Source organism: Equus przewalskii, chromosome 15 (genome assembly GCF_037783145.1).
Source record: "Equus przewalskii isolate Varuska chromosome 15, EquPr2, whole genome shotgun sequence".
In the NCBI taxonomy this organism is placed as follows: Eukaryota; Metazoa; Chordata; class Mammalia; order Perissodactyla; family Equidae; genus Equus; species Equus przewalskii.
The window spans coordinates 1,944,912-1,968,735 of NC_091845.1; the positions used below are offsets into that span (position 1 = coordinate 1,944,912).

The 23,824-nt window shown below is 38.3% G+C and overlaps 1 protein-coding gene across 2 annotated transcripts in view; it reads left to right on the top strand.

Annotated features, from left to right (window-relative positions):
* Positions 1 to 23,824, top strand: part of KBTBD12 (kelch repeat and BTB domain containing 12) — a 100,596-nt gene that overhangs the window by 12,085 nt on the left and 64,687 nt on the right. For both annotated transcript variants that reach the window (XR_011526795.1, XM_070574548.1), the window contains exons 3-4: positions 5,893 to 6,163; positions 8,261 to 8,411. Coding sequence is in view for 1 of the 2 variants with exons in the window: in XM_070574548.1 (XP_070430649.1) it covers positions 5,893 to 6,163; positions 8,261 to 8,411 (422 nt within the window). In the remaining variant the exon portion in view is untranslated. The remainder of the gene's footprint in view (positions 1 to 5,892; positions 6,164 to 8,260; positions 8,412 to 23,824) is intronic.

Below are 23,824 nucleotides of genomic sequence, written 5' to 3' on the forward strand. Positions count from 1 at the left end.
ATTAGTGTATAAAAATGTAACTGATTTTTGTATGTTCATTTTGTCCTCTACAACTTTGCGGTATTTGTTGATTATTTCTAATAGTTTTTTGGTGGATTCCTTAGGGTTTTCTATAGAGAGAATCATGTCACTTGCAAATAATGAGAGTTTTACTTCTTCCTTTCCAATTTGGATCCTTTTTACTTCTTTTTCTTGCCTGATTTTTCTAAAACTTAGAGTACCATGTTGAATAAGATTGGTGACAGTGGGCGTCCTTGTCTTGTTCTTGTTCTCAGAAGAATGGCTTTCAGTTTTTCACTGTTGAATATGATGTTGGCAGTGGGTTTGTCATATATGGCCTTTACTATGTTGAGGTACTTTCCTTCTCTACCCATTTTATTCAGAGTTTTTATCATAAATGGATGTTGGATCTTGTCAAAAGCTTCCTCTGCATCTATTGAGATGATCATGTGACTTTTATTCTTCATTTTGTTAATGTGGTGTATCGCATTGATTTGCAGGTATCAAACCATCCCTGCATCCCTGGTATAAATCCCACTTGATCATGGTGTGTGATCCTTTTAATGTATTGTTTATTTGATTTGCTGATATTTTGTTGAGGATTTTTCCATCTATGTTCATCATTGATAATGACCTGTAATGTTCCTTTTTTGTGTTGTCCTTGTCTGGTTTTGGTATCAGGGTAATGTTGGCCTTGTAAAATGAGTTACAAAGTGTCCCCTGCTCTTCAGTTTTTTACAAGAGTTTGAGAAGGTTAGGTACTAAATCTTTGGATGTTTGGTAGAATTCACCAGAGAAGCCAACTGGTCTGGACTTTTGTTTTTTGGGAGGTTTTTGATTACTGTTTCAGTCTCTTTACATGGGATTGTCTATTCAGATTCTCTATTTCTTCTTGATTCAGTTTTGGGAAGTTGTACAATGCTAAGAATTTATGCATTTCTTCTAGGTTTTCCAATTTGTTGGTGTATAGCTTTTCATAGTATTCTCTTAGAATCCTTTGTATTTCTGTACTATCTGTTATAATTTCTTCTCTTTAATTTCTGATTTTACTTATTTGAGTCTTCTCTCTTTTTTTCTTAGTGAGTCTGGCTAAGGATTTCTCAGATTTGTCTATTTTCTCAAAGAACCAGCTCTTAGTGTCACTGATCTTTTCTATTGTATTTTTAGTCTTTATTTTGTTTATTTCTGCTCTGATTTTTACTGTTTCCTTCATTCTACTGACTTTGGGCTTTGTTCTTCTTTTGCTTTTTCTTTTAGGTATAGTGTAAACTTGTTTATTTGAGATTTTTCTTGTTTCTTGAGGTACACCTATATTGTTCTAAATTCCCCTGTCAGCACTGCTTTTGCTGCATCCCATAGCTTTGGTATGTTGTCTTTTCGTTTTATTTTCTCTACAGGTATTTTTTATTTCTCCTTTGATTTCTTCATTGATCCAATAGTCGTTCAGTAGCATGTTGTTTGGTCTCCACATATTTGTAACTTTCCCAGCTTTCTTCTTGTAGTTGATTTCTAATTTCATACCATTGTGGTCAGAAAAGATGCTTGATATGATTTCAGTCTTTTTAAATATATTGAGACTTGTTTTGTTTCTCAACATATGGTCTGTCTTTGAGAATATTCCACGTGCACTTGAGAAGAATGTGTATTCTGCTGTTTGGGGATAGAGTGTTCTATATGTATATATATTGTTCATTTGGTCTCGGTTTCATTTAAGGCCACTGTTTCCATGTTGACTTTCTTTCTGGATGAACAGACATTTTCTGGTTTATCTCCTTGCTCCAAGTTTTGTAAACCTTGCCTTTTTGTTTCAGGTAGGAGGGCTCCCTTCAGCATTTCTGGTAAGGTAGGTCTAGTGGCAGTGAAATCTCTCAGCTTTTGTTTGGGAAAGTTTTTATTTTCCCATCATATTTGAATGATGATTTCACTGGATAGAGTATTTTTGGCTGATAGTTTTTCTGTTTCAGTGTTTTGAATTTGTTATTCCACTCTCTCCTAGCCTGTAGAGTTTCTGCTGAGCAATCCACTGAAAACTTGATGGGGGTTCCTTTTTAAGTTATTTTCTTCTCTCTGGCTGCCCTTAATATTTCTTCTTTGTCATTGACTTTTGACAGCTTTAATATTATATGCCTTGGAGAAGTCTTTTTGCATCGAGGTAATTAGGAGTTCTATTAACTTCATGTACTTGCATGTCCAGTTCCTTCCCCAGATTTAGGAATTTCTCAGCTATTATTTCTTTGAATAAGCTCTCTGCTCCTTTCTCCCTCCCTTCTTCCTGTGGGATACCTATAATCCTTATGTTACTTGTCTTAATTGAGTTGGATATTTCTCAAAGAATTTCTTAATTTTTTAAAATTCTTAGTTGTCTCTCCTCCTCACCAGAATCATTTCTAGACTTTTATCTTCAAGCTCACTAATTCTCTCCTCATTAAGGTCTGCTCTATTTTTAATGCTTTCTACATTATTTTTCATCTCATTAATTGTGTTCTTCATATCGAGAATTTCTGTTTGAGTTTTTTTAGGGCTTCAGTGTCTTTGGTATAGTATTCCTTGTGTTCATTAGTTTTGTTCCTGAGCCCATTTTCTTTCTGTTCTGCTGTGTTACTGTAGTTCTTCATGGTGTTTGATCCTTTGCTGGCACATTTGCGGTAATAATCACCTTTTTGTATTTGGGTGCGGCTTTGTTACTTTGGTTCTGAGCTGCTTCTCCTTGCATTTGAGAGCCTACACTTTCCACACTCCACTGCGTCTCCCAGAAGTATGATCAGCACTGTCTTTGTGCTGCTTGTGCCTCTGGGGTTGCTAGTGTCTTGCTCCTTACCATGTTGCTGAGTATCAGGTGATTCCACTGGGTTCACCAGGCTGTGAGCACTTCTGCTGCTTCCGGGGTCCCCTGGGTCTTGTGTTCCTCCACTAGGTCTCTGTGGGCCTGGATGCTGCTGTCCCGTGCCTCACTTGTGCTGCTACTACTGGGTTTTCTATAGGTGCTGGTTGTACCACTACCAGGGGTGCTAGGTTCATGGGTGTCACTGTTGCTGGTGGGGGCCCAGGGACCCTGGGACTTGTTGTAGCCAATGCTGCTGGTGGAGCTAGTGTCAGGGTGGCACCACTGGGGACTGAGTCACCACTTCTGCTGTGGTTCCTGATGCTTGTGGTCACAGGTTCTACCTACCATCACTGGGGGCGGGGGCAGGAGCAGGGGCTGGGGCTGGGGCTGGGGCTGTGGCTGTGGCTGTGGCTGTGGCTGTTTTCTCTGCTCTGTCTGCCCACTCTGCTCACAGTTGTGCAGGTCAGAGTGCTGCTACTGCTGCCACTCCGTGAGCTGTCACACAGGCTGGGTCATCCTCACCTCCATTCACAGTCACACAGGCCACTGCACGAGGATCCACCCCTGGATTGCTGCTGCCAGGGGAGGGGGAGGGGCCTACTCCCTTAGTTCCACTGCTTCCCAAGGGTCAAGTCCACCTACCTTCAGATGTATAGATACATGAATCTCTTAGTCATCCTGTTGTGCTGTGTGGGGAATCCTCTGTTGGTCAGTGGATGTGCACGTAGTTGTAATTTAGAGGGGAGTGACAAAGGGAACAACTCACTCCGCCATGATGCTGAAGTCACTCTAGAATTTGTTTTTAACAAATGTCTGACCCTGTCAAAGTGTCTTCCTGTTTCGATCCTTAAACATTTTTCTTCTAAACTTTTTTTGAAAGGCTACTTCCCTTTATTATGGCATATTTCTGACTATATTCCCCATGTTTCCCTTCTTACCTATCTTGAAGTTAGCCATGTTCCCATCACCAGCCAGCTCCTCCACATTGGTCAGAATTAAGGTAAAAGTATCAGCTGCCCTTTTCATTTCCTCCAATAATAAAATTGTCAGCAAGGCAGATAATGAAATTATCAGAAGTATTGCTTTGGGCTCAAATGAGACTTCCTAGTTCTCTTAAGTTTTCGTCTACTATGTGGAGATTGCCATGCAGATTTATTTCTTCTTGACCTAGAAAAGGAAGTAGACTAGTACTTTGGTAGGTCATTTCTTTTCAAAAATATATACCTTTCCATCTCTTTTAACTGTCTTTCATACTTTGGTATACAAACAGCTGAGGATATAAATGTCTTTATCAACCTCTATGAACGTTGAATGCTTTTGTCACTACTACTTTCTTTTTTATGTCATATCCATTTTTCTTAGTAAGTTTTTAGTTTTATCCAGGCATTTTCTCTCCCCATTTTCAGTTCAAAATGTTAAAACAAAAATCAGATTAGTGAGTTGCCCAGCAAACATGTATTTCCCAACCTTCTTGGGATGTATTTCGTTCTTGGCCTATTTTCTTAAACCATGTCTCAGAAAACTAAAACCCATTTTTTAGTTCTATTCATATATTTATCCATTGGCTTTACTTCCATATCCCCCACCTATAAACACCTAATTCTCCTTTCTCTTCTAAAATCTAATACAATTAAAAATAGCAGTGAAAAATATCCCCTATGACTCTAGGGACTTTGCTTTTCTACCTAGAATTACATTGAAGACAACTATCATAAGATTTGATAAATTTTCACATTCGACTTGTAATAAGCCAGACGTGCCCTCGAGGAAAGGAACATAATCTGCCCACTTCCCTGTCAATCCTGAAGTAAAAATTTATCTCTAGGGAAGACTGTAAGAGTTGGCCTAGAACAACTGGGAAAAACTCTTATAATATGATTAACTGTCAAATATTTGATGCAAAATAAGTAGTCTATACTTAAAAACTGTACTCTATATAGAACACACACATTATAATTTCTTCATTTGCTTCCAAACAGGACTTTTTTTTCTGTATTTTCCTGGTTTGTTTTCTTTTCTTTTGAATTCAGGTGTACTTTCTGGATTTTCTACAACAGGTCTGATTTCACATATTTTATCCCATTCTCCCCATAAGTACTTTTGTCCTTCGACTATGTGTCCCAAATCATGATTGGAGAGAATAGACATCATCATCAAGAGGCAAGACAGAAGATAGCCACAAAATCATATACTTAGTGACTAATGCCATACACACAATCAGTTAATGTGTTGGACTCTAGTAGATATTGAGAGACCGTGTATCTAAGTGTCCCTACCTCCCAAGACTCTTCTCAGACCAACATAATTATTCGTGGCATAAATTACTGAAATTACCATACCTAGAGGAGTAGAATAGGCGTTAAATGTCCAGCAGACACCTACTGGTGGGTTTTTATACACCTAAAGGTGCTCTTGACTTTGTTCTAAGCCAGTTAGAACTATAAGAACAATCCTTAAAAATCTACATATCCTACGTAATCCCATTATAAATCTCCGAATTGGAACATTTTCAGATTCTCTGCTCTAAAAGTGACTTGTTTAATGTAGTGTTAAAGTGTGACTTCTAGTTCACAGAATAAGACATTTTTGTATTTTTCTTTATTTTTACTTATTCTTATTACAAATTACAATGTTTTTTAGTTTTATCTGGGCATTTTCTCTCCCCATTGTCAGTTCAAAATGTTAAAACAAAAGATTAGTGATTTACAGAAATGCAAATTACAAATGATTTGCTGAAAGATTTTTCTATTTGTTCTCGATTTTCTTTTCCAGAATTAGTAAATGAAAGATAGTCCTGGATAATCTATACCTTTTCAATGTATTATTTTTTATAAAATCCTTCAGGTAGGTATGGTTAATTGTTTCCATGCACATTATATTTTGTTCGTCAGTCTTTGCAAAGAAGAAAGGCACAAACCTGTATCAGTACCTTATATTAATTTTTTCCTCTCCAATTAGAAGAACCAAATCATGTTGTTTTTATTTGGAAAAGAAAATGAAGTGTGTTTCTTGGATATGTTGTTTTCATGTTAATGCTAATCCTGGGTTCTATTTCTGTTAATTTACAGGTATCATGTTAGAGGAAACCAGTTTTGGGAAAAGTTATGCACAACTGAATTTCGAGAGCTCTATGCTCTAGGCAGTGTCCGTAACGACCTCTATGTTATAGGAGGACAGATGAAAATGAAAAACCAGTATCTTATTACAAACTGTGTTGATAAGTACTCCGTAGAACGGGACAATTGGAAAAGGGTGTCTCCCCTTCCACTACAATTGGCATGTCATGCTGTAGTAACAGTGAATAATAAACTTTATGTGATTGGAGGCTGGACCCCTCAGGTTAAGAAATTTCCTGTATACCTAATTGCATGGCTATGCTGAGTCTGGCTGCTGTATTGAAAAATGTAGTTGTTGAATGCTAAAAGAGTATGGCTTGCATTTTAGTAAAATGCCTTTTATTTTATAGAACATTAAACTTAAGATTTTAAAGCGTTAAAGTAATTTAGGAGAATGAATTTTAAAGTATATTATTCATAGACATGACTTCATTGAGTATTCATATTATGTTCTTCATAATCCCTCCCATTCTTGCTAATTATGAAAGATGCTTATACTGACAGCTTATTTGTAGGGAGCGTCTAAGTAGGAAGAAGAGAAGCTGGATCCTGCTCCCACTTCTGTCTGCTTAATAGCCATGTGACCTGAGGCAAGTAACTCTTAGGTCTTTTCCATATTTAAAATTCTTACTCTAAGTAGGAAGCCAGAATACTCATCCTGTGATGGCATAATCATTTCCACAAAAGTATATTGTAATTTTAAACACTTTATGTCTTTGCTGGGCATCAGCAGATAGAGAAACCAGAATACTGTTTGTATTTAAGCCTAGCAAACTGATAGGAAGCCAAAGTTGAAGTCAGTAGAGTGTGACCACAGTGGCCCTTTCTTTTGTCTTTGGGTGTCCTTCCCACTGCCTTGGAGCTCTTATAGTAGTATCACTCCAGCTGCCTTCTGCTCTGGCCATCTAGTCTTTCTAATAAAAATTAATCTTACTAGCTCATTGTCTGTCCCGTGACAGAAAGTAAATTTATTTTTGCCAGTATGATTTCTTATTTCTCTAGATTTCCTTCATGATAGGACTGATGCTTCTTGCATTCATTTCATAAGCTTGGATTTTGCCATTTATACCATATCATACCTGTTTTTAAAACTTAAACTTTACATTTAATACATTTTTAAATTTGTGCTATGTATCAATAAGTAGTACAGACTTAATCACACCTAGTGGCTGAAACCTGACAGATTATTTGTAATTAAGCTTTTTCAAAACTATCCAAAACATTATTAGTTTTGCATGAATAAGCTCCAAAGACCACTTAGAAGCTTTTCTTTCACCAAAATCGAGATTAAATACTTAAATTAGCAGGAAAATTAAAACAATAAAGTCAATATTTGTTAATTTATAATGTCTTTAAATAGATGACATGTGACTATTTATTGCATAACAAAAGCTTTTGCTAGTTTGTACCTAATACAGTGTATTAAATTGCAAGATGAGATGAGTTGTGATTGCACTATAATGATCATAACTGTCGTATTTGAAGTAGTTCACTAAAATTAATTGCACACAACTTTCTTAAGTATGGCACTTATTTCTGTGTTGAACACCTACATCCAAAACAACAACAAAAGACAAGTATGCATCCTTAGCCTGAAGCCATAGAAGGTTCTGACACATTGTAGGAAAAAAATTACTTCACTTGAAGTTTATGAGTAGGAGAAGCCACATACATCTGTGTAAGAATAAACATTCAATTTGTACTGTCTCTAGTCATTAAAAGTCTATATAAATAAAATAAAGTACGTAAAAATAACTGCAAGTAATTTATTTCAATCCATGTATCTTGAAAATTGAATTCACACCATTCTTACATAAGTCATAATTATGGTGTAAAAATACTCCAATTATTAAAACACTAAAATATTTTTGTAATTTTCTTCCATTTGGATTAGAAAAATATTCTAAAGAAAAATACTTCATAAATTATTAAAATTAGTTTCTCAAATATTATTAAAATTCACCACTATAAAGTTTGATAAAGTAAAATTACACTTTAAAAGGATACCGTTCAAGAACACTTAGTTTCATTTTTAAGGCTTTGCGGTTGCTTAATTTTTAAAAAAATGCTATATTGTCTTATTGCTAAGATCACAGATTGTTTGCTGTAAGCCAACACCTTAGTCTCCTTATTACAGAATATAAATTCTTCTGATATTGGCAGTGTACTTATAACCCCAAGTCACAGGATTCGGTGTGTTTGAGTCACTACAGTTAACCTCTGTTTATCTCCTTCGCTGTCTGCTTTGATTAATTGAATTCTTATACTCACAAATATGTCCAATGATATGTTATTATATTGGCTGTCATATTTTATACAGATGGATCTTCCTGATGAAGAACCTGATCGATTAAGCAACAAACTGTTGCAGTATGACCCCAACCAAGATCAGTGGACAGAGCGGGCACCCATGAAGTACTCTAAGTACCGATTCAGTACAGCTGTAGTCAACAGTGAGATTTATGTTTTGGGTAAGAAGAAGCAAATTGCTAAAAGAGTATAACTACTTTTATTTTTCTTAGCAGTTTGCCTCGGTAAAAATGAAATATTCTCCCTTCTGCCTGCATCCGACTTCAAATGTATACACAACTAGCCAAAAGTTTTTTCTCATTTATTGTTTTCTAGAGCACAGTGAGGTAAGATTAAATGAAAGTCCACTAACTTATTGAAAACAAAATTGTTTTATGGAATTTTCAAGTTCCTTGAATGCAATAATGGTAGTGATACATCCTTGTATATACTACTAAGTAAAATGTTTTGAAGTAAGAGTAAACCTTTGGTCACCTTTAGTTGATGAAACATGGGCTTTTACAACCAACTGTGATTATCTGCACTAATAGAAGAGAAAGCCACTGTAGGTAAGACAGTGCTACAGATTATGTCAGTCCTCTTCATTTTTCCTCACCCACCAAATTTCTGTAGAGGCGTTATCAAATAATTTTTATCTGAATACATTTTTTTTTAAAGATTGGCACCTGAGCTAACAACTGTTGCCAATCTTTTTTTTTTCTGCTTTATCTCCCCAAATCCCCCCAGTACATAGTTGTATATCTTAGTTGTGGGTCCTTGTAGTTGTGGCATGTGGGACTCCGCCTCAGCGTGGCCTGATGAGCGGTGCCATGTCTGCACCCAGGATCCAAACCGGCGAAACCCTGGGCCACCACAGCGAAGCGCGCGAACTTAACCGCTTGGCCCCTGGGCCGGCCCCATGAATACATTTTTTTTTATATCTTGAATACGTGTAGACTTGTACAAGCCAGGGGGGATTAGTGAAAGATTGGTTTGTTTCCACAAGAGTGGGTAAAAACAATTCTAGAACATCCCTTATATTTCCCCTATCTTTCTTCACTCCTTGTTTTTTCCCTTTTATTAAGTCCTTTGCTCTTCTAAGCACATTCCATCTCCCTAACATCATCCTCTTTCACCCCACTCCCACCTCCTCTGTCAGTTTCCCTTAAGTATCAGAGAGAATGAGACTGAGGTAAGGAGGCCAACTGAACTAGTAAAATGATAAATATGCCAATATTCTTTATTTCATCCTATTACCATTGATGGCTAACTGGCAAAAACATGTGGAACATGATGGGTAGCAAAGAGATGGCAAAGAAAAAACATGAAATATGGGCTGAAAGCTAACTGAAGATTTGAATAGATTTCCTTTTTTTTTTTTTTGCTAAAGGGAAGCCATTATCTCTTGGCTGCCTGCACAGCATGAAGCAAAATAATTAATGCTCTAAAATATTAATAGTTTTATGATTTGAAGTACAAGAACATTATGCAACATAATTTATGACTACCTCAGTTATGAGACACACTTGTAATTATAATTGTTTTTCCTCTGAATGTATATTTGTTACTTTGTTCTGGCCATATGCTGTGACTTAGGCCCAGAAGAGATAATATCTAAACTAGGATAGATTACCTAGGTTAGATGTATAACTCAGGGGAGTGACGAGCTGATCTACTAATTACATTCAAATTGGAGGAAGTCAAAAGTGGGATAAAAGTGGTGTATCAATTGAACAAAAATGAGATTTCCCACTAATGTGGAGCCACAACTAGGCTAGATGTGGAATAAAAATGAAAATGTCTTTTTGGTAAATTATATGGGGAAACGCACCTTAGAGACACCTTTTGGAGCTTACACTTCATGGCCTGAACAAAATGCCCACTGAATGAATGAAAGGAGGTAGGTTTTAAAGAAGCTGTAAGATTTGGGTAGGTGAAATAGAGAAAAGAGTATGCTCCAGGAAAGAAGGTAGTGGGGAGAGGCAGGGAAGAATATGTAGGGAAAGTGGCAGAAGCAGAGGTTTGGAGGTGAAAATGAAGGTGGTAAGAATGGACAGTGAAGGGAGAGTGAGTAAATGAGCCTACCAGGGGCAGGGAGTTGTGAGAGACAGAGTTGCATAGGTAAACTGGGAGTCAAATTATAAAGGCCCGTGGATGAAGAATAAGAATAATAGTAAGCAGTAAGAAACTATACATAAGCAACATGATTAAAGAATGTTTTTGGAATATTGGTGAGGTGAGAATCTAAGAACAGATCAAAGGTGAGAGGAAACTGGAAGTGGAGAGACCATTTAGGAAGACTGTTGAAGTAGCTTAGAATCTGGTTTCTGAATATTCAGAAGATTTATATAAGTGTTCAGATGTTGTTATCACAATTTTTTATTGAGCCCCTTTATGTGACAGATAGTTGCTGAATTGTTTGCATAAAGGATTTCATTTAATGGTCATAAAAAACTGACAAAGTATTAACTCTCCTCTGTATGACTGACTAGATATCTGGACTGATCCTCCCACTGAAAATACCAAAAAATATTGGGTAAAACATTTTTAAAATCTCCTGAAAATCTTCTAAGATCTGTTACGGCAGTAAGAACTTAGCACACCAAAAGCTAAGTGAAAGCAATAGACTTCCAGCTATGGAGACTCGAATGAGTTGATGTCCTGTCTCCAAAAAGCAAGTATAAAACCAGACAAAATTTGTCAAAAGCAACCCTTTCAGATCTCTAGAAATAAACCTAAGACAAACAACAAATTGAGAAGAGCTTGGCTTCTCAAAACTGCTGTGCTTGAAGTAAGTCTTCAGGCAGACTGTTGCATTCTTCTCTGAGGCTGCCCCATCCTTGACCTGTTCATTTAACATGGTAGTTCTACCAGAGTGGGGCTAACTATGAAAATTAGCATCTTTGTCTGTCAGAGGGGACTGGCTGACATGTTTGGGAGTGAAGGGTGGGAATCCCACTCTCACGGCGGCAAATGGGAAAAGCCTGCAGCTCTCCTGGACAGAGCTTTTAGTCCTGGTTGGGACAAGACAAGACAGTAGACAGTAGACAAGAGAGCTAGCCAGAAGTTTAACAGGGATCTTCCAAGGAAATCCTGAAAAAGAGATTCATAGAGGGGCTCAATAAGTTCTCCAAATGTCCATGGAGATTAGGGAAGCTGCACAGATATGCAGCCCTCAAAAGGGTACAAGCTCTGCACACATTCCTTCTTGACTGATTGGCTGAGCACATGTACAGAGGAGATCTGAGAGGACCAGGCACAAAGTAAAATTCATGGTAGACTTGAAAACTACCTGAACTTTGAACGCATTCCCCAAACCACACAGATCCACCAAGAGAGGGTGGAAGCATTATTGGTGTTTGAGTACAAACAACTAGTCATTGACTAGCCACTGAACAATGAAAAAATAAGCGTAACCCCTAGGCTAAAAAATAAAAATGAGAATTTAAAAAATGGAGCAGAGACAGCAGCAAACCACAGGGAAGCTCAGATTAAATCCAAATAGTAACAATAACAAAAAGCAGGGGGAAAGTACCCTCAGGGGAAAAAAATAAAATCAGAGTCAAAAGTTGCTACAGTATATTATTTTAAACGTCCAGTTACCAACAAAAGCTTACAACATATACTAAGGAAAAGAAACAGGGAAGTGTAACCTATGCTGTGGGGTGGGAGGAGGAGCATTCAATAAAAGCTGTCTCTTAGCAGGCCCAAACGTTGGATTTAGCAGGCATAGACTTCAAAGTAGCTATTCAATATATGTTCTGAGAACTAGCAAAAACATTTTTACAGAATTAGAGGAAAATATGATGACAATGACATTAATAAAAAAATAGAAATTATGTAAAAGAACCAAATAGAAATTCTAAAGTTGTAAAGTATAAAAACTCAAGTGAAAAATGTACTAAATGAGCTCAAGAGCATATTTGAGATGTCAGAAGAAAGAAGCAGTGAACTTAAAGTAGAGCAATAGAAATTATATAATCTGGAGAAGGGGAAAAATTGAGGAAAAATCAGCAGAGCCTCAAAGACATATGGAATAACACTCAAGCCTACCAACATAGGTATAATGGAAATTGCAAAAGGAGAAGAGAGGAAGTTCTTTTTCAAATAAATAATGGTCAAAAACTCAAACTTGATGGAAAAACATTGCAGATCCAAGAAGCTCATCAAACTCCAAGTAAGATAATTCACGGAGATCTTTAACTAAATACATCGTAGACAAACTATTGAAAGACAGATAATTCTTAAAAGCATGAAGAAAAAAATGACACGTCACATAGAGAGGAACAACAATATGCTCAACAGGTGACATTATCAGAAACAGTGGAGGCAAGAAGGCACTGGAATAACATTCAAAGTGCTGCGAGACAATAAACTCAAGGTGGCATCAGCATCATGGCAGAGTGAGTTCCCTTTGTCTCTCCCCTCTAAGTTACAATCAGTAGGACATCTATAGACCAACAAAGGACTATCTGCACAGCACATCAAAACGCCTGAGAGATCCATACATCTATACAACTGAAGGTAGGTGGAGTGGACCTCCTGGAGGCAGTGGAACCAGGGGAGCAGTGGTGGCAGCTTCTGGAGACTGAAGGTTCCTGGAACTGCAGCCATGCCAGAGGCCCCAGGAACTGGAGTAACACCCATGAACAGAGACCCCAGGAATCCCAGCAGCCTACACTCCTGGAGGCACCAGGAATTACTGTGGGCCTGCAACCAGAGGCTCTGAAAACCACAATGATACCTGTGACCCTCTCCCCTGGTGGTGGCACCTCTGATGCTGGCCCTTCCAGCAGCAGGGGCTGCATCCAAGACCTCGATACCTCTGGCTGCAGTGACAATGCCTGTGACCTGAGGTTCCAAATCACACCAGTACCAGAGACCAGAGACTGCAGTAGCTGCAGTAGCACTCATGGCTCAGCTCCTGCCCCTCCCCAGCAGTGGCAGGTGGTGCCGGTGACCTGAGGCTCCAGGAACCACAGTGGTGACTGTGACCCAGCCCTATCCCCATCCCCCAGTGGGGGCGCCTCCAACACTTGCCCTTCCAGCATGGGGCCTGCATCCAAGACCTCAATACTCCTGGCGGCAGCAGCAGTGCCATGACCTGAGAGTCCAGGAGTTTCACTGGCATCTGAAACTAGAGGGGGAAGGAGCCACAGTGGCACTTGCAGCTCAGTTCCTACCCCTCTGCTAGCAGTGGCAGGTGGCACTTGTGACCTGAGCCTTCAAGAACTGCAGTAGTGCCCACAACCCAGGCCCTCAGCAGTGGCAGCAATGCCTGTGACCTGAGGTTTCAGGAACTGTGCAGGTGCTAGAGACCAGAGGCATCTGGAACCCCATCACTGCTTGCAACCCAGGTACCCTTCCTGCTGTGGTGACGGTGGTGTCACTCATGACCATGGCTGACCCAGCAGTGACAGTGACACCCACAAGCCCAGCTTCCCTGGCAGTGGTATTGATAGTACCCCCAGATAACCCAGGAGCAGCAGCACAGGAGGCATATAGAGCATCAGCACCCAAGCCTGCAGAGAGCCTGTAGAGAGCCACATAACAATGACAGCAGAACCTATGACTCTGGTCTTCCCCCACTCCAGCTGCAGAGATATCCACAACTTCACCCCCCACACACCCGTAGCAGCCATGCCTGCAGACCCAACCTGAATATGGCAGAGGTGCCCATGACCGTGGATCTCACCCTACTTTCCCTCTCCCAGCCACTGCAGTGGGAGAACACACACCCCAGGCAACCCCAGAAGCAGCAGAGGTACTTTGCAACATGGTGACCCCAATGGCAGCATTTGCAACTGCAGTGACATCATAAGTAGCAAAGCACAAACAATCTTGGAGGCACAACTGCCTCTGGCTGAGGCAGTGCAAGTTGGAAAGCACAGACTCGAATCCATCAGAAGCAGCTCAGAATCCAGGTAAACAAAGTGTTGCCCAAATAAGAAGGGTGTTTGCTACCACAAATGTGCTGGCAGAGGAAAAACTCATCAAGCACCCTTGGGGTCCAAGATGCTCCCCAGGAGCTCAGGAATCAAATTAACAGAAGGAATACTTCACCAAAGAGATTAAAACTTTGTTTTAAAAAATTCTGGAGCTGAAGAATAGAATAAATGAGATGAAGAATAAATTAGAAAGCATTGGAAATAGAGCGGACCATGTGGAATAGAGAATTAGTAATCTTGGAGATAGAAATCAAGAAATTATTTGGGTGGAAGAGAAGAGAGAAATAAGGGGGTTTTTCAAATGCAGAAATTCTATAAGAAATATCCGACTCAATTCGGAAAAGCAACTTAAGGATAATGAGATCCCAGAAGGAGAAGAGAGGGAGAAAGGAGCAGAGAGCTTATTTAAAGAAATAATAGCTGAGAACTTCCCAAACCTGGGGAAAGAACTGGGTATACAAGTATGTGAAGCAAGTAGAACACCTAATTATCTCAATACAAAAAGACGTTCTCCAAGGCACATTATATTAAAACTGTGAAAGGTCAATGACAAAGAAAGGATATTAAGAGCAGTCAGACAGAAGAAAATAATGTACAAAGGAACCCCCATTAGGCTATCAATGGATTTCTCAGTAGGAACGCTGCAGTTTGGGAGAGAATGGAATGATATATCAGAAATATTGAAAGGTAAAAACTGTTAGCCAAGAATACTCTATCCAGCAAAGTTATCCTTCAGATATGAAGGGGAAATAAAGGCTTTCCCAGACAAACAAAAACTGAGGGAGTTCATTGCCACTAGACCTGCCTTACAAGAAATGTTGAAAGGAAACTTCCTACCTGAAACAAGAAGGCAAAGGTATACAAAGCTTTGAGTAAGGTGATAGAATGAGAAAATTGCAAGTCTATATCAGAATGGGTTAGCAAACACTTAATAAAGAATAAAGGAAAACAAAGCATTAAAAATAACTATAATTGCTTCAATTTGGTAATAAACTCACAATACAAAAAAGGATAATTTGTAACAACAAAAACATAGAAGGGGAATACGAAAAAGATGGAACCTGCCTAAGCAAATGGAGATAAGTTGCTATCAGCTGAAAAAGGACTATCTCATCTGTGAGATCTTTTATATAAACCTCATAGTAACCACAAAACAAAAAGTCAGAGCAGAGTCACAAAACATAAAAAAGAGAAAACAGATACACATCACAGAAAATCACCAAACTGAAATGGCACACAGAAATATGTGGAAAAAGAAACAATGGAAATATAGAGCAACCAAAAAACAGGATAAAATGGCAGTGCTAAGCCCTCATATGTCAATAATCACCCTAAATGTAAATGAATTGAATTCACCAATCAAAAGATACCGAGTGGCTAGATGGATTAAAAAACAAGACCCTACAATATCCTGCAAGCAGTAGACACATCACAGCTCTAAAGACAAACATAGGCTCAGAGTGAAAGGATGGAAGATGATACTCCAAGAAAATGACAAGCAAAAGAAAGTGTAGCTATACTTAGACAAAACAAACTTCAAGACAAAAAAGATAACAAGAGACAAAGATGGACATTATATAATGACAAAGGATACATTCTACCAAAAACACATAACATTTATTAATATATATGCACCTAACACAGGAGCACCAAAGTATATAAAGCAACTATTAACAGACCTAAAGGGAGAAATTGACAGCAACACAATAATAGTAGGGGACTTTAATACCCCACTAACATCAATGGAAGATCACCCAGACAAGTCAACAAGGAAACATTGGCCTTAAATGAAATACTAGGCCAGGTGGACTTAATAGATAAATATAGAACATTTCATCCAAAAGCAGAAGAATATACTTTCTTCATAAATGCACATGGAACATTCTAAAAGATAGACCATACGTTGAGAAATAAAACAAGCCTCAATAAATTTAAGAAGATTGAAATCATATCAAGCATTTTTTCTGACCACAATGGTATGAAATTAGCAATAAATTACAAGAAGAAAGCTGGGTAAGTCACAAATATGTGGAGACTAAACAACATGCTACTGAATAACTGTTGGATCGATGAAGAAATCAAAGGAGAAGTAAGAAAAATACCTGGAGACAAAGGAAAATGAAATAAAAACATACCAAAACCTATGGGATGCAGCAAAAGCAGTACTAAGATGGAAGTTTATAGCAATATAGGCATACCTCAAGAAACAAGAAAATTTTCAAATGAACATTCTGACACTACACCTAAAAGAACTAGAAAAAGAAGAACAAAGCCCAAAGTCAGTAGAAGGAAGGAAATAATAAAAATCAGAGCATAAATAAAAGAAATACAGACTAAAAAGACAATTCAGAAGGTCAATGAAAATAAGAGTTCATTCTTTGAAAAGATAAACAAAATTGACAAGACTTTACCTAGACACACTAGGAAAAAGAAAAGACTCAAAATCAGAAAGAGAAGAAATTACAACAATAGCACAAAAATACAAAGGATTATAAGAGGAATGCTACGAAAAGCTACAGCCCAACAAATTGGATAACCTAAAAGAAATGAATAAATTCTTAGAATTATACAACCTCCAAAAACTGAATCAAGAGAAAATCTGAATAGACCAATCACAAGTGCAGAGATTGAAACAGTAATCAAAAACCTCCCATAAAACAAAAGTCCAGGAGCAGATGGCTTCTCTGGTGGATTCTACCAAACATTCGAAGAAGATTTGGTACCTGTCCTTCTCAAACTCTTCCAAAACATTGAAGAGTAAGGGACACTTCTTAACTCATTTTACAAGGCCAACATTACCCTGATACCAAAACCAGACAAGGACAACACAGAAAAGGAAAATTATAGGCCAATATCACTGATGAACATAGATGCAAATATCCTCAACAAAATATTAGCAAATCAAATATAATACATTCAAAGGATCATACACAACAATCAAGTGAGATTTATTCCAGGGTTGCAGCAATGGTTCAACATCTGTAAATCAACCAACGTGACACACCACATTAACAAAATAAAGAATAAAAATCACATGATCATCTCAATAGATGTAGAGGAAACATTTGATTAGATCTGACATCAATTTATGAGAAAAACTCTGAATAAAGTGAGTATAGAAGCAAAGAACCTCGACATAATGAAGGCCATATATGAGAAACCCGTAGCCAACATCATACTCAATGGTGAGAAACTGAAAGTCATTCCTCTGAGAACATGAACAAAGCAAGAATGCCCCATCTCACCACTCTTATTCAACATAGTATTGGAATTCCTAGCCAGAGCAATTAGGCAACAAAAAGAAATAAAAGGTATCCAAATTGGAATATAACAAGTAAAACTGTCACTATTTGCAGATGACATGATTCTCTCTCTATAAAAAAAAAAAAAAAAACTCTAAGGAATCCATCAAAAAACTGTTAGAAATAATTAAGGAATACAGTAAAGTTGCAGGGTACAAAATCAACATACAAAAACAGTTGTGTTTTTATATGCTAACAATGAACAAATAGAAACAGAATCAAGAATACAATCCCATTTACAATTGCAACAAAAAGAATAAAATACCTAGGAATAAATTTAACCAAGGAATTGAAAGACCTATACACTGAAAACTGTAAGACATTATTGAAAGAAATTGAGGGTGACATAAGAAATGGAAAGATATTCCATGCCCGTGGATTGGAAGAATTAACATAGTGAAAATGTCCATATTACCTAAAGCAATCTACAGATTTAGTGCACTCCCAATCAGAATCCCAACATTTTTCATGGAAATAGGACAAAGAATCCTAAAATTTATATGGAACAATGAAAGACCCAAATAGCCAAAGCAATCCTGAGACTACAAGAACAAAGCTGGAAGCATCACAACTCCCTGACTTCAAAATATACTCCAGAGGTACTGTAATGAAAAGAGCATGGTACTGGTGCAAAAACACACACAGATCAATGAAACAGAATTGAGAGCCCAGAAATAAGTCCACTCATCTTGAACAGCTAATTTTCAACAAAGGAGCCAAGAACATACAATGGAGAAAGGGAATTCTCTTCAATAAATGGTGTTTGGGAAACTGGACAACAACATGGAAAAAAATGAAGGAGATCATTGTCTTATACCATACACAAAAACTAACTCAGAATGGATTAATGGCTTCAATAAAAGACCTGAAACCATAAAACTCCTAAAAGAAAACATAGGCAGTATGCTCTTTGACATTGGTTTGAATATGATGTCTCCTCAGGCAAGGGAAACAAAATAAAAAAATAAATAAACTACATAAAACTAAAAAGCTTCTGTACAGCAAAGGAAACTGTCAACAAAGCAAAAAGACAGCCTACCAATTGAGAGAAGATATTTGCTAGTCATATATGCTAAGTGGTTAATTGCCAAAATATGTAAAGAACTCATACAACTCAACAAAAACTGAACAACCCTATTTAAAAAATGGGCAGAGGATATGAACAGACATTTTTCCAAAGAATATATGCAGATAGCCAACAGGCACATGAAAAGATGTTCAACATCACTAATTATTACATAAATGCAAATCAAAATTACAATGAGATATCACTTCACACCCATCAGAATAGCTATTATTAAAAAGATAAGGAGTAATAACTGTTGGAGAGGATCTGGAGAAAAAAGAACCTTTGTACACTGATGGTGGGAATACAAATTGGGCAGCCACTATGGAAAACAGTATGGAGATTCCTCAAAAATTAAAAATAAGGATCTCATCAAGATGGTGGTGTAAGCAGACTCTGAACTAATCTCCTCCCACGAACGCAACCAGGTTACAACTATTTTTGGAAAAATTACCCTGGATAGAAAACTGAAAACTGGATAAAAAGAACCCCCACAACAAGGGACAGTCCTGACTAAGGCAGAAGGGGCAGAAATTCCTGCTGGAGAGAAAAAGTCACCTTCAGGAGCAGCAGGGTTTCTCAGCTGGCCAGGCGGGAGCCACCCTAAGGTACACAGCCCTCCCTGGAGGAGTGAGGTCTGGAGCAGGGGCTGATACTGCTATAAGAATCCTCAGACTCAGCACAACTGAGACGAGGGTCTTACTATCTGGCTTTGCTGGCTATTAACTGCAGCAAGGAATACCCCCAGGAAAGCTATTGGATAAAAGCCGAAAAGACCTGAATCTTAAAGGGCCCATGTACAAACTCACCCATCTCAGCAAACTAAAATCACCAGAGAGAAAGCTGACAGTCATTAGGTGAAAAGAGACTCACCTGGTGTGCTCTGGGTTATCTCAATGAGAGGAGGGACCTCTCCGGAGACTGAGGCATTGGTGGGGGCCATTGTTCTCACCTGGTCCAGGCGTGCTGACATAGACCCCAGGAGATGCCATTGAGGTTCTTCCCCTGGCCTGTTAGCCCAGGGGGCTTCCACCCCCACCCCCACTAGAGCACAGATTTAATCCAGTTCAGCCAGGGCAGGCAGCCCACCCTAGGGACCCACCCTGCTGAACAGCAAGCCTTCAGGCTACTTGTCAGCCTTCATTGGCTGGGTGCCTTGATCCGCTAGAGGCAGGCGAGTGTGTCTGTCTCTGTGGGGCAGGGCCTGTGTGAGGACCTTGTGAACTGTGGGTGGCACTGGTGGAGAGGTGGGGCCCTCTGCAGTGGGGTGTTGGGGTACACTCCAGTGGGTTGGGAAGTGTGCATGGACCAGGACTGTGTTGATGGTGTGTGTGGTCCTCTGGGGGGTGAGGTTTGTCAGCAAGAAGTGGGGGCCTCTGCAGTGGGGTGTCAGGGTATGCTCCAGGGGGTTGGGAAGTGTGCATGGACCAGAACTGTGTTGACAGTGTGTGTGGTCCTGTTGGGGGTGAGGCTTATCAGTGGCAGAAGATCTGTGCTTCACAAAAAGCCATATAAAGGATCAGCCCCACCTTCCAAAGGCTTAAACAATTGAGTGCTCCCATGCCTAGGGCCAGCCCCACTCAGCTGCACTCCTAAGAGAACTGACAACAGCCTTGTAGACCTGAGACCTGTAGCAACTGTAAGCCCCTGAGCCTAGCAACCAGTTACACTGGGTACCAATTAACAGGAAAACCGCAACAGGAGTGTGCTGTTAGACCTTGTAGCCAATGGTGCTGGGGTTCCCCAAACCAGATTTATAAACAGCTGACCAGGAAAGGAAAGACTAGACTCCCTGGGTACCTGCATTAAGAGAAACCCTGCCACAGCAGAAGGACACAAGTAGCCCACAAAAGGGTCGCTCCTGGGTCTTTTGGACTGGTGATGAGAGGGAAGCACAGTGCTGGGCCTCAAAAGTCGTCTCTTACCTAAGGCCGCTTCTCCAAGATCAGGAGACGTAGCCAACTCACCTAATACATAGAAATAAGCACAGAGAAAGAGGCATAATGAGGAGACAAAGGAATACATTCCAAGCAAGGGAACAGGACAAAACCCCAGAAAAAGGACTAAATGAAACAGAAATAAGCAACCTACCCAACAAAGAGTTCCAAAAAAATTTCATAAGGATGCTCACAGGTATTAGGAGAAGACTGGATGAACACAGTGAGCTCATCAACAAAGAACTGGAAAATATAAAAAGAACCCATCAGAAATGAAGAATACAATACTGGAATTGAAAAATCCACTAGAGGAACTCCATAGCAGAGTAGACGATACAGAAGAACAGATCAGCAAGGTAGATGAAAGGCTAGAGGAAATCACCCAAGCAGAACAGAAAAAAGAATTAGACAGAATGAGAAAAATCTAAGGGAACTCTGAGACAATATCAAGTGCACTAACATTCATAGTATAGGGTCCCAGAAGAAGAAGAGAGAGACAAAGGGGCAGAAAATTTATTTGAAGAAATAACAGATGAAAAATTTACTAATCTAAGGAAGGAAACAGACATTCAAGTACAGGAAGCACAGAGAGCTCCAAACAAGAGAAGCCCAAAGAGGCCCACACCAAGACATTAGAATTAAAATGTCCAAAATTAAAGACAAAGAGAGAATCCTAAAAGTGGCAAGAGAAAGGCAACAAGTGACATGCAAAGGAGAGCCCATAAGGCTATCAGCAGACTTCTCAGCCAAAACCATACAGACAAGAAGAGAATGGCATGACATTTTTAAAGTGCTAAAAGGAAAAAACCTACAGCCAAGAATACTGTATCCATCAAGGTTGTCATTCAGAAAGGAAGGAGAAATAAAGAGCTTCCCAGACAAGCGAAAATTAAAGGAGTTTATCACCAAGAAACCAGTTCTACAAGAAATGCTTAAGGGACTTATTTAGGAGAGAAAGCAATGACCACAAATAGAGATAAAACAATTATAAAAAAAAAACCAAGCAAAAAAATCACTGGTAAACGTAAAAATATAGTAAAGATAGAACCACCTGTGAAGATAGGACAAATGTTAAAAGACAAAAGTACTAAAATTACCTATTTCAATGATAAGAGGGTAATGGATGGACACACACAAAACAAGAGATTATATATGATTTCAAAAGCATAAAATGTGGGAGGAGAGGAGTGAAAAAATAGGGCTTTTAGAAAGAGGTTAGGCTAAAGAGACCATCAACTTGATATAGACTGTTATATACATATAATATTATGTAGGTTCCTCATGGTAATCACAAATCAGAAACCTATAATAAGTAAACAAATAAGTAAGACAAAAGAAATCAAACATATTACTAAAGAAAGCAAAACCACAAGGGAAGAGAGCGAGAGAAAAAGAAAGGAACAGAGAAGAACTACTAAAACACCCAGGGGAAAAAAGTAACAAAATGGCAGTAAATACATACTTATCAATAGCTACTTTACATGTCAGTGGACTAAATGCTCCAATCAAAAGGCATAGGGTGGCCAATTGGATAAAAAAAAACAAGACCTATATATATGCTGCATACAAGAGACACACTTCAGACCTGAAGACACTCACAAACTGAAAGTGAAAGGATGGATAAAGATTCCATGCAAATAACAACGAAGAGAAAGCAGAGGTAGCAATACTTATATCAGACAAAATAGACTTTAAAAGAAAAACTGTTACAAGAAACAAAGAAGGGCACTACATACGATAAAGGGAACAATCCAACAAGAAGATATAACACTTGTAAATATCTATGCACCCAACATAGGAGCACCTAAATATATAAAGCAATTATTAACAGACATAAAAGGAGAAATAGACAGTAACACAATAATGGTAGAACACTTTAACACTCCAGTTACACCAATGGGTAGATCATCCAAACAGAAGATCATTAAGGAAACTGGCCTTAAACGACACATTTGACCAGATGGACTTAGTGGATATATAGAACATTCCATCAAAAAACCACAGAATATACATTGTTTTCAAATGCACATGGAACGTTCTCTAGGATTGATCACATATTAGGCTACAAAACAAGTCTCAATAAATTTAAGAAGATTGAAATAATACCATGCATCCTCTCTGACCACAAAGGTATGAAACTAGAAATCAACTACAGGAAGAAAACCAGAAAAGCCATAAAAATGTGGAGATTAAACAAAATGCTACTGAACAATGATTGAGTCAATGAAGAAATAAAAGGAGAAATCAAGAAATTCCTGGAGACAAGTGAAAATGAAAATACGACATGCCAAAATGTATGGGATACAGCAAAAGCAATTTTAAGAGGGAAGTTTATAGCAATTCAGGCCTACTTCAACAAAGAAGAAAAATCCCAAATAATCTAACAGTGCATGGAAGGGTAGTGGAAAAAGAAGAACAAACAAATCCCAAAATCAGCTGAAGAAAGGAAATAATAAAAGTCGTAGCAGAAATAAAAGAAATAAAGACTAAGAAAACAATAGAAAAAAATAATGAAACCAAGAGCTGATTCTTTGAAAAGATAAACAAAATTGACAAACCTTTAGCTAGACTCACCAAGAAAAAAAGAGAAGGCTCAAATAAAATCAGAAATGAAAGAGGAGAAATTACAATGGACACCTCAGAAATACAAAAGATAAGAGAATACTATGAAAAGCTGTACACCAACAAATTGGATAATCTAGAAGAAATGGATAAATTCTTAGAAACATATAACCTTCCAAAACTGGTCCAAGAAGAAGTAGAGAATTTGAATAGACCAATCACTAGTAAAGGGGTTGAAACAGCAATCAAAAACCTCCAAAAAATAAAAGTCCAGGACCAGATGGCTTCCCTGGTGAATTCTACCAAACATTCAAAGAAGACTTAATACCTGTTCTTCTCAAACTCTTCCAAAGAATTGAAGAGGAGGAGATGCTTCATAACTCATTCTACGAAGCCAACATTATCCTGATACCAAAACCAGACAAGGGCAACACAAAAAAAGAAAATTACAGGCCAGTATCACTGATGAACATCGATGCAAAAATCCTCAACAAAATACTAGCAAATCGAATACAACAATACATTAAAAACATCATACATCATGATCAAGTGGGTTTCATTCCAGGGATGCAGGGATGGTTCAACATTCGCAAATCTATCAATGTGATACACCACATTAAGAAAATGAAGAATAAAAATCACATGATCATCTCAATAGATGCAGAGAAAGCATTTGACAAGATTCAGCATCCATTTATGATAATGGGTATAGAAGGAAAATACCTCAACATAATAAAGGCCATATATGACAAACCCACAGCAAATACCATGCTCAACGGA